The 11,534-nt window shown below is 38.2% G+C and overlaps 1 protein-coding gene across 2 annotated transcripts in view; it reads left to right on the top strand.

Annotated features, from left to right (window-relative positions):
- The first annotated feature begins 1,724 nt into the window (after window positions 1–1,724).
- LOC147065096 (uncharacterized) overlaps window positions 1,725–11,534 on the top strand; it is an 83,435-nt gene continuing 73,625 nt past the window's right edge. Inside the window, exons 1-2 of one of the 2 annotated variants that reach the window (XM_085957102.1) lie at window positions 1,725–1,788; window positions 2,450–5,533. In XM_085957102.1, the coding sequence (XP_085813228.1) occupies window positions 2,570–5,533 (2,964 nt within the window). In that variant the 5' untranslated portion in view covers window positions 1,725–1,788; window positions 2,450–2,569. Of the gene's footprint in view, window positions 5,534–10,379; window positions 10,538–11,534 lie in introns of those variants that run through there. The other variant, XM_085957103.1, reaches the window with a different exon arrangement.

Genomic DNA, 11,534 nt, shown 5'->3' with positions numbered 1-11,534 from the left:
ACACCAGCGCATTTGTTCAATTGTACCATTATTCATTATTTAAAAATACATGACATTAAACACTCTTTTTACTTTATTACCATAAGTGTTCCAAGTGGTACTTTTTTCGCAAGCTTTTGGGAATTCTCTCGGAACCACTTAGAGTTTAGACAGTTCCCAGAACCTGGTTGCGAATCACTACTTTAGACGTTCCAATTGGTGCCAATTTGGTTGGTAACAGAATATGTGTAAGCTTATTTGGTATTATTTTTCTATGGCCGTGATGACCATAAACCACAGAATTCCAACCAATGAGTCAAGATCCTCTTGGGTGTGATTTCTCAGTGGTCACCAATTAAATAGTAAACTAAAAAATAATAGAGTATTAAAGAAGATATTTTTTTAATATTTTACTATTTATGAGGTGTCCACGGTAGCCGAGCGGTTAGCGTCATGGGTCCCAGGTTCGAATCCTCGGTCTGGAAAATACACTTTTTTTGAACATGTCCAATCTTAAAAAGATCATAATAAGGGCCCCTACAGAGTGTAGGTTTGTATTAACAGATTTTTGTTTTTACGAGAAATGGATGTTAGCCACTTGCTCAACCTATTAGGTACATACTCTGACTCAAACACAAATTGAAAAACAATATGTGTATTTTCCAGATCCAAGATTCGAACCAGGGACCCACGACGTTATAGGCCAAGGCTTAAGCCGCTCAACCATTGTGGACGTAGATAGAAGGTAAATTATTGTGCACTATCACAAAATGCTATTCTGATGACCACCGTCCGCCACTGAGTGATTACAATTAATACAACAATCGTTATATTTTCATGAATTTTTAAATGAAATTGAATGTCATGAAAATGTTGATGTTTTTTAATGGAGTGATGCATTGTTTGCTTCATGGAAAACCGCCACTGTTCTTAAAAGTTGCAATATTTGCATTCGTTCCTTCATTTGCCGTCATTTATAATGTGCCGCCCCTATAGCTGCGTCGACACGATCCGAGTACGATCAGAGTACACTCGGACCGAGCGCACTCGTACGAGACCGCTTCATACTAATTACCCCTATACGAGCTACTCGGACCGTGTCCAGGGGCCTTATGTTGTAACTTGCGAGTTGAAGTCGCCCGGTCGACATGACGTCATATGACATCATTGTGACATACTACCGGAGTGATAATAGCATTCGAGAAATGAACGGGTGTTTCAGTATAATAATATCTACAGTGAGCCGTGTGCTTGGGCGGCTCGCCTCGATGCGCATGATTGAGCTTACGTCACAATTACGTCATGTCGTCGGGTGACTTCATGTCACAAGTTATAACATAGGGCACCTACTCTTCCGAGTTAGCTCGTATAGGAGTAATTAGTATGAAACTGTCTCGCACGAGTGCGCTCGGTCCGTCAATGCGGCTTCAGCAACGTATGATCTGCCTCTCCCCACAGGACGTCACAAATGTTAAAAATCTTGTTCTTTATATAAATAACTTCATAGGTGCATTCTCTGATTATAAATAAACAAATAAGTTATTAAATTAAAGAATCTTTTAAAAATTATTACATTTATGTAGGTACTAATAAATAAAAAATATACATAAGCATAATAATATTGCACAGCTGTTTCTTATTGCGAATTATTGCAACTATCTTCATGCCATAGCCATTTAATGAGCGCCATCTTTCAGTTTCTCAATAAACATAATGGGACCAACTTCAACCAACTGGCAACTGTCAGAAATAAAACTGTGTTAGCTGGCTGGCGACGGTGTTTATGTTATTATAATATAACAAACCACAGTAAAGCAAGTTTAGAAATAAGTTTTGTGTAGTTTAATTAATGTGCAATTCAATCACAGTGTTTATACACTTGATACGATTGCATGTATGACTCGTCCCGTGTTTATGTCATTGTCATTGCATTTTTAAACATGCACTTGTACGGAACGGATGTCCATCTTGGAAGCAACAGGTTTCTTTCACTGAGTTTTTTTTAGTTGTTTACTTGTAGATTGTTTTAATCGCGCGTGAGAAAGTGCGTCCGTAAACGATCAAGCGTTCAATTATTATTATGTGACAACGGTAATCGAAGCGGTGAATGTAAAAATACGCCTGTTATATTAGTGTTTTGCACGACGGATACGGTGTTCAACATATTATTAACCGCAACATTCGTACTTTATCTCTTGCGGGTAGATACTTTTAATATTTAAAAGTACTTCGGTCTTTTATTAACGCTGATATTGTGAGGACTTTAGACTTTCGTTTGAGTCTTTCAGGCAATGTTGTTTTAATAGATCGAACGTCAATGTTCAGGCCATCTTACAGTTTCGCTTTTGATAACAGCATGTTGAATGCATAAACAGTAATCAGATTTTGTGATAATTAGGTATGTTTGTATTCAGTGTGGTTCTGGGCTCGTTGCAATGTGCATAATTACAATTAATGTTATTTATTTCAGTGACCTGTAGTGCATAAATGACTAATATTTGGAAAATCCAAGTTCAACTGACAGCTTGTTGAGTGTGTTTTGTTTTCGCTCTATTTAATGTCGAATGTCGTTTATTTTTAACCCACTAATATGGCATCTGGGCGTCCTGCGAATTCGGCGAACAGAGTTAAATCTATAACAAATCGTTTCGAAGTTTTGAGTGAAAACACGTCCGACAGTAAAAACGGTCAGGGTATAAAAAAGTCTTGCAATAATTTTAAAGACTTCGATGTTCAGAAATCTCTTCAGTACCAAGTGAATGAAGCTGTGTCTCCGACAGTAGGGACTTCGTCGGGTAGTGTGAGTAATAATAACAGCGTGAAGGAAAAGTTTGGACCATCCTGTAACTTCGGCAACAGGAAAAGACTTAAAGAAACGTGCGAGATGAATGAATCACAGAATGGTGATAAAACTTCAAGGTTCGAAGCACTGCAGCGTCTCAGAGATCAAAAATCTGTTAACGAAACACCAAAGTCCAAATTATTAGAATATAAAACATCGAAATTTTTACCTGAACGTACAATGTCTGATGGAGGAACTGACAAAAATACTAATACCCATGTTGCAGACAATACAGCAAAAGATGTTGCACAAAATAAATCTCTAACACGACAATTCAGTGATCCTGCCAGAAAACTACAGAGAACACCTGCATTTAGATGTGACAGAAGTGAAAAATTAAAAGACTCTAGAAACAATAGTGTTAGCAGTTGTGATGGATCGGTTGACGAAGTTGTGCAATATGAGAACAAAATCAATGACAGATCTGCTCTGACCAGGGATAAACTTAAAAAACTTGGCGCACTCTTAGAAGTTAAAATGAAAGAAGACAATTTCGAGTTTTCTAGTAAAACTAAAAAAAATACAGATTACGGTCAGATAAAACCTAAGACAACACTGTTCAATGTTGATATTGTTCCTATACTAGTGGATAAGTCTTTAAATGTAAGAGATAATTTGTGTCCATCTTCATCGTCTCCAATTAGTTTGCCCGCAATGAAAATTGATGATACGCAACCATTGATTTCACAAAATGATGCGTTGAAGGAATCTGATGACGGACAAATCCCCCAGCACATTTTGGACCAGTATGCTAAAGTAATAAAGCCTAGAAATAAAAATGCATTTATCAAAAAATCTCCAGAGCACAACCTCAAAGTGGACGCTGTGTTTTCTGACAGCGGAGTCAGTTCGGAGAGTGAGAATCTTATATCTGATGATTTAGACGATGTGGTATCACCTAAAGTTAAGACTTTCAAATCTCTCAGGGATACCTACGAAGGTAAAAGTTTTAATAAAAGAGAAGAACTTGCCAGTAAAAGAAAACAATTAAAAAGAAGTGTCGAAGAAAACATTAACACTTTTGAAGAGAATAGTTTGAAAAGAGATACTTTGACAAACAATCCGAAACAGCTGGATAATAGCAGAAAGTCTACTGATTCCATATCTGATTTTATTCAACAGAATGGCGTTGAAACTTGTAATGGTCTCAGTGATACGCTGAAAAAAGTATTAAAACAGCCGCTGCCAGCTGGACCACCTCCTAAAAAGCCGCCCAGAACTTTCGCTGCGACTGGAGGTGATATCACGTCTCCACCTAAAACACCGGTTGAAATCAAAAGGAGGGTTAAAGATGGCAAAATTATCAAATCTCCAAAGCAACACCGCACTAAAGAAGAATCCAAATTGATGCTGGATAAAATAGAGAACGCATTGATTAGACACGAAAAAGGAGTCAAAGTATTGTCTCCGCGTCCTGCTAAAAAGAATACATCAGATATGTCCGATTCTGAAGATTCTCCAAGCAGGATGAATACGACACCTTCAACAGCCCTTTTGAAGAGGCTATCCAGAGATAAAATCCTCCCTCCTGAAGCCAAACCAAAAGAAATCCACTACATGTGTACAGAAATATTCGACATGAATTACTCTGATAAAGAAAATATACTGAACTCTAGTGATGGAAGCTTGAACTCTTCCGATGGACAATCATCAAGCACTTTAAAACAATGCTTCAATTCCTTTAATTGTGGTAGCACGTCGAGGATATCTAGTGGATATAAAAAGTTTGGCTCTTTCCCTGGTTCAAAAAGGACATCTCTGACTGAATCATGCTGTCCTTGCTCGACTTCTGACAAAGCACCTTCCCGTTGTAGTGTGACTGAGGATTATGCTAGCCAGAATTTAATTTTGAGCACATTCTGCACTCCACCTAAAAATTCAGATTCACCCAAATGTAAAAAATGCGGCTACAACGAAAAAAAGGTTGGACAGTTTCAGTGCCATATCGGTTGCACATGTTCCCAAGAAACATCCCATACTAAAACAAACAAGGAGGAATCAAATTCGACATTCTTCGTCCAGCGCAGTCCAGAAGTTTATGGACCATACGGGTCATTGAAAAAGAGCAAATCTCAAGAACACATATACGCTGAACCATTCCAGGTTCTAGCTGCTGCAAAAAATGAAAATTCCGACAACAAAAGTGTGATGAATTCCGAAAAAGAGTATAATTTTCTTCGCACTGCTAGTGTGTATTCTGGTAAACCGACGTTTAGGAGAACCAGCACCCAATTAGAAGACGGGTTCAAAATTCGAAACAGGGATGCAATCGGAATAAATGCTTTTCGTAAATCCTTCAGCTCTACCGGAATGGAATACGTTCCAAGTCTGAATGATAAAGTTGACATGGAATATGGTACTGATGAAACCGGTATTCGTGAGAAACGTATATCCGACCGATCTGTTAAAAGTCTTCGATATGAAACCGAAGGAGTCGAAAGAGTGACTAATTCTGTTCCAATGGAGGCCGGCTCCAGGGTCAAAGACATTCTCATGAGATTGGAGGGCAATCGGAGGAGTTTGAAAGTGGGTAGCTGCAGAAGTAGCGCTGATGAACCGGCGAACTCTGTTGCCCCAGTAAACGGAGACAAGAATGGCGTCGGAGAAGAAAATAATGGAAATAGTTCGACCTGGAGAAAGAGCAAGAGTGAAGGCGACTTTGAAGATCCATATCCGGCGAGGAATCCGAACGCGAAAGGACTGCACTATATGGTGAGAAATACTTATTATTCTTCTTTCTTTCTTTCGACCATGTTCGATCCTAATTGGATCATTTGGGCTTCCACAGAGTGGAGGTTTGTAGTAAGAGATTTTGTTTTTACGAGAAATGGATGTCAGCCACTTGCTCAACCTATTAGGTCCATACTCGTGACTCATACACAAATTGAAAAACAATATGTGTACTTGCCAGACCCAGGATTCGAACATGGGACCCACGACGCTATAGACCGACGCTTAAGCCGCGCGGCCATCGTGGTAAATAATAATGATTATAAGTTGAATATGAAAATGTACCAAATCATAAATTTTGTTTCAAGACTCAGTGTCTACAAAGGTCGTTAGTTTTGTTGATGTTTGTCCGACCAATTTATTTGATCCTGGATGTAAGCAATCCGTAAATTAGGATATAAGCACTTATTGCCTTCAATGGTTAGATGTCCTCCCGATTCTCATTTTGTTCCTAATATATTTACCTGATATAATAAGCACACACTTAGTTGTAGATTCATTGCATATTCTTAGGTAGGTACCAACTTACACTTGTCTTTCTGTAAATGTATAATTATTAATTACACGGCCATACAGGTCATTTACAAAGTTTCGCGCCGAAACTCCGATCCTGACACATTTACATTACCTAAAGACCTTGATGTCGGTCTAGCAGACATCCTGAGTATTATCAGGTGTAACACCTGAAGTTCAGAGAAGCCATGCTCTTCCACCAGGCGTTCTTGAAGTCATTGTCGTATGTTTGAAGGGGAAGGGGGATTTAACACGCATTAATGACAACGTTAAGATTGTAATTTAGTTAAGTTGTTTTAAAAATGATTTTTAGTAAACGTTATAAAGAGAATATACCTACGACTTAGTGAATTAAGTATGCCAAACCTTCATTAAATGGTGATGACACATAGTTCATAGACAGGGCAGTCGTTGGACGATTTCGATGATTCAGATGAAGATGGCTAAAAGGCCTCCCAAAGGTACGCTGGATTGACGAAATATTAAAGTTCGGTGGAGTGCGTGGCAGTGAAAAATATGGAACCGAGAAGAGTAGATTGAGCTTAAGAAGGTCTTCATCTAACAATGTATTGAAACAAACTGATGATGATATAAAGAATCAAACATGATTGTTTGCTTTATTTTAGTACTACAAGTCTAATTTTTAACTTTAATTTCTCAAATTGTGGTAAAACCAGACATACAAAAGCAATGCAAACTAATGAAACATGAAACTGCGCACTGCACAGGATGTTTAAGAATTTATTTAATGGATACTCTGAATATAGGTATACCTATATACTTCCTATCCTACACTACTTGGTATTTTAATTACATTCTGTTAGTAAGTTACTATAAGTAAATCATTTTTATATAGTTACTTAGGTCGGGTGGTATATATTATTAAATAATGTAGGTTTCTTATTCAACGTATTACACAATACATTCATACTTGCGATAAGGCCGATAAGATAAGAGCTAGATATATAAAAGGTGTTTTTTTTTGCATAGATTGAACTTACAAACGGGTCAACTGCAAACCGAATTGTTATATGAACTGCGCTCACTTTTCACATGTATTATGATCAGCATATTCTGGTAAATCATCATGAATAGAGTCGCGCTTAAACAACAACGCTACTAAATTACCCAAATTTACTTTGAAAATCAGTTGTCGATTCGCGCAATTTATAATTGCATTTTATCGCAAAATTGCGTTCGTAGATCAGGCTCATTTTTGGCTGAACTGGTTTGATAATAAGAAAAAATACCGCATATGGAGTGAGACCAATCCAGAATAGACCCTACAGACTCCATTGCGTCCACAAAAATGCACCGTTTGGTGCGGTTTACACGTTGGTGGCATTATCAGACCTTATTTCATAAAAAATGAGGCCGGGCCGTTACCAGACCATGATCAATGTTTTTTTTTAATGGTGAAATTGATCCGGAAGAGATGTGGTTTCAACAGGATAGCGCTACGTTCCATACGGCGACCGCAACTATGAACATATTGAAATCAAAATTTGGCGATAGTACTATGTTGATTTCGATAAATGGACCGGTCAATTGGTCTCCAATGTCAGCCATTTGACAGCTCTGGATTATTTCCTGTAAGGTTACATAAAATCATTAGTTTATGCTGATAAACCAGCGACAATTGATTCTTTGGAAGTCAACTTTCTACTTGGTATTCGTAATATACGGTTAGAAGTGCTCGAAAAAGTGGCCAAAATTGGATGTCCATAATGCGCTTCGTCAAGAACAGCCGCGATGGCCATATACCCGAAATCATTTTCAAAATATGTTAAAGCATGTATTCGAATAAAAAATGATTTACTTAAGGTTATTTTTTTGATTTAGTTATATCGAGCTTAATAAACACCTTTTACTAAAACCAAGTAACTGTGGATGTGCAAGGAATGGAACGTGTTGACACCAGTTTTTGCGATAAGTACAATCAACTGATTGAACATATTAATTATGTAGCAAGCAGAATTAAAAGCATAAGAAATTGTTCACCGGCAGATCTCTTCGTGCCATTTGCCTCAATAATGAGGATGGTGATCACTGAAATTACAAGCGTTGCGAAAAATATCCTTCCATCTGGGGCGATCCTGACCTGATCTTGTTGCTTCAGTCATTTTAGTCGCTCCCAGTATTACAGATGTCATTCGTGCGTCTAGCCTCAATGGAATTTACAGCGTCCTCTCTTCCTATAGGATTCTCTATGAGTCCAGGTTTCAACACCGTACTTATTAGACGATTGAAAATAACATCGTTTCAAGAGTATTTTTTAGTGGTTTTTGTGATGCTGCATATCCATATCGTATTGAGACTACTAATAGCATATTTTTGGACATAGCAATTATTCGCCTTCTCCCAGCTACCTGAGTCATTAAGGCTTGAGCCGAAGCAGGTAATACATATATACATACATATATGAAATCGCTCACTCTTTCCAAATAGTTTAGGCGTAAAACCCACTTAACGGAGCGAGTGGGGCTCTCGCGCAAAATTTCACAAGTGGCGTGTAAATCATCGAAAATACAACGTAATCAAATACGCCAGCGCACACTGGATTTGACGACGCATTGTGCCCGCGCGCCCCATGATTCATCGTTTTTTGGCTTCTCAGCGATACGAATTAACGAAAATACAACGTAGTTCATTCATTGAACACGGCAGGCAAAATCACGCTTCTCGAAGCGTCGTCGATAGACGGGCAAGAAGCTATTATTTAATAACAGTGAACCCATTGTTTAGTTTGCTGCGTGTCCAATATTTCGCTGGTAGAATGATGTCATCGTGGATATTAATTACAAGCCCCGAGAAATAATATAATATTTTTATAACTTTGTTATGACTGTTATGAGAGACGCTGATAATAATAATTATTTTGTGCTTCTTGGGCCCCTTATTACATAGGTGAAGGGTAATGCGCGGGTGGGAGGGGGCCTACTTAGTGAGCGCACCGAGCGCTTTTTTGGTGGGCTTTATGCCTTAGTCTACCGGCGAGGACTTGTCTGAGAGTTCAATCGACAATCATTAATTTAGTCTAGTTAATTCAGCGCTTGCTCTTTTAATCCACCCAATGAATGAGATCTCACGTCATCCTTTTCGCTTGTTGCGATTAGTGCAGTTTTGCAAAAATGTAGAAAAAATTACTGAAAGTTAGCTAAAATGTTTACAAATCAATATTTTCTTTATGAGACTTCAACACCCATTTCGATCGTGATAAAACAATACCTCGTATGCCACGTGACACTAATTATACATGAGATGAAAAAAATCTATATAATCTCTATGATTCCATCAAATTTATCACGTCTTAATAGTGAAATACAAAAAATGAAGAATTTTTATGGATTAATAGTGACTAGGTATAAAGAGTTTTTTTCATCTCGTATTTTGTGGTATACAAGGTATTGTTTTCTCATGAGCAATTTGACACTCACTTGGAATCAATGACATAATTAATGTCATTGCTTGGAATGGTCGTACTTACAATATATTGGATCTACTACCGGTTTTTTTTCAATAATCGTGTGTTTTACGATTCAGTCATCCCTCAGGCGGCCCTCGTAGTCAAATACGTAAGGTGCTAGCTTCCACCCCCGGGCCCGCCGAGTTCGATCTCGGTGAGGTCGCAATATATTTATGTGATTTTCACAAAGCCTGTGTAATTGTAATTGTTTCTCTTATATTACTAAATACACAAATGTTTTACTACACCGATGCCATTGGGACTCATGGCATGTTGTAGTGTTAAAAAAGCGAGGAAAGAAAGTTATCGATATCGCCCAAGTGAACCTTTGCTCTCTGGTGACTAATTCACGTGTACCTACCTACCTATGACAAAAAAATAATAGGGATGGGAAAACGAAATAGGTAGTAATATATTATTCATTAAAATAATCATTTAAGTACTATTTTATCCATCGACAAAATATAAAATGAAATTAGGTCCCTAGGTAACTAATTGAGATCGCAAGGAGCGCCTTTCTCAAAATGAGACGCCTCCTTAGCAATCGAGATCTTATCCTAGGTCTGAGACTGCGTATGGTACGTTGTTATGTGCTCTCAATTCTTTTCTATGGTATGGAAGAATGGACGCTAAACCAAGAGATGTCACGGAGACTTGAAGCTTTCGAGATGTGGCTGTATAGACGCATCCTCAAAATTCCTTGGACTGACCGGGTGACAAATGTTGATGTTCGCAATCGAATGGGGAAGGACCGAGAAGTTCTACGTAGTATCAAAACCAGGAAACTACAATACCTCGGCCACATTATGAGAGGACAAAAATACAGCATTCCCCAACTTGTCATTCAAGGAAAGATCAATGGGAAGCGTAGCAGAGGACGGCGCCGCATTTCGTGGCTTAAGAACCTCTGTGATTGGTACGAGTGCAGCTCCACCGAACTGTTCCGGGTTGTAGACGACAAAGATAAGATCGCCTTGATGGTGGCCGACCTCCGCTAGGGGATGGCACAATAAGAAGAAGAAGGTAGCTACATATTTAATATATTTCTACGGTAGGTGTATTGATTTGTTTTTAATACAATATCGTATAGTTAGAAGAAACCGTTGATGTTTGTTTTCTTTCGTCATTTTCATTTAATCGTTACGGGTATCACCCCTTTGATCCCCTAAGGTAGAGCCGCCACTGCAGGCTATATATGTATGGCCGATATCGCTTCTCGATGGGCTATTCTATCGAAATGATCTCCGCAGTTACGTCTTCTGGAACGAATCTAGCTGACAATGTTTGAAAAGCTTGACCCTTTTATCAGTAAAGACGGATGTCGTGACTCTGGGACTGGGATTCTGAGTCGACTGAATGCTATTTACTAATTCGCGGAAAATAATTTCCGATAAAACCACTGTTTAATGAATAATAAATAATATGCAACTGTCCCGAACAGTCTCGCGTATTGAGCCAAACGTTTTCCCTATGTTCAAGTTATCGTGACCTCGCGCATACTGACTCCCTAGCAACCGCAAGTAGTCAACGTTATTTATGTAATTTAGTTTAAATTTACAAGGCACATAGAATATTGATTAGTTGATTACATTATTAATAATTGAAAACAAAAATAGCTGCACTGTTAACTAAATTGCAAGCGACGTGGCATGTTTGTTTTCTGTCAAATCACACCACAATACACGAGATAGAGCATAATAATATTATAATAGCATACATACATAATTTTGAAAAGCACGTCTGAGAAAATTTATTATAACCAATAGAAAAAATCTTTTTGAAAAAAGTAAGCCACCCGGCTGGAATCGAACCAGCATCTCTTGGGTTTACGCCCCGCCCCGTCCGTGCATTATCCTCTATGCTTCGAGACGACATACTAATTGCGACAAATTTTAACTATTGGCCTTTTAATACTTGCTCATCAGCGCTCCTCTAAATCAAGCTACCATTGGCAATAGGTTTTTGTTTATGAAATCAAAGTAGGTAAGTACCTACTACTTCAAT

The sequence above is a fragment of the Rhyacophila brunnea genome, unplaced genomic scaffold (genome assembly GCF_057557595.1).
Source record: "Rhyacophila brunnea isolate RB1 unplaced genomic scaffold, BYU_Rbru_1.0 scaffold_6, whole genome shotgun sequence".
Classification (NCBI taxonomy): domain Eukaryota; kingdom Metazoa; phylum Arthropoda; class Insecta; order Trichoptera; family Rhyacophilidae; genus Rhyacophila; species Rhyacophila brunnea.
The sequence above is the reverse complement of the archived record's forward strand: the minus strand, read 5'-3'. Positions and strand labels throughout refer to the sequence as shown.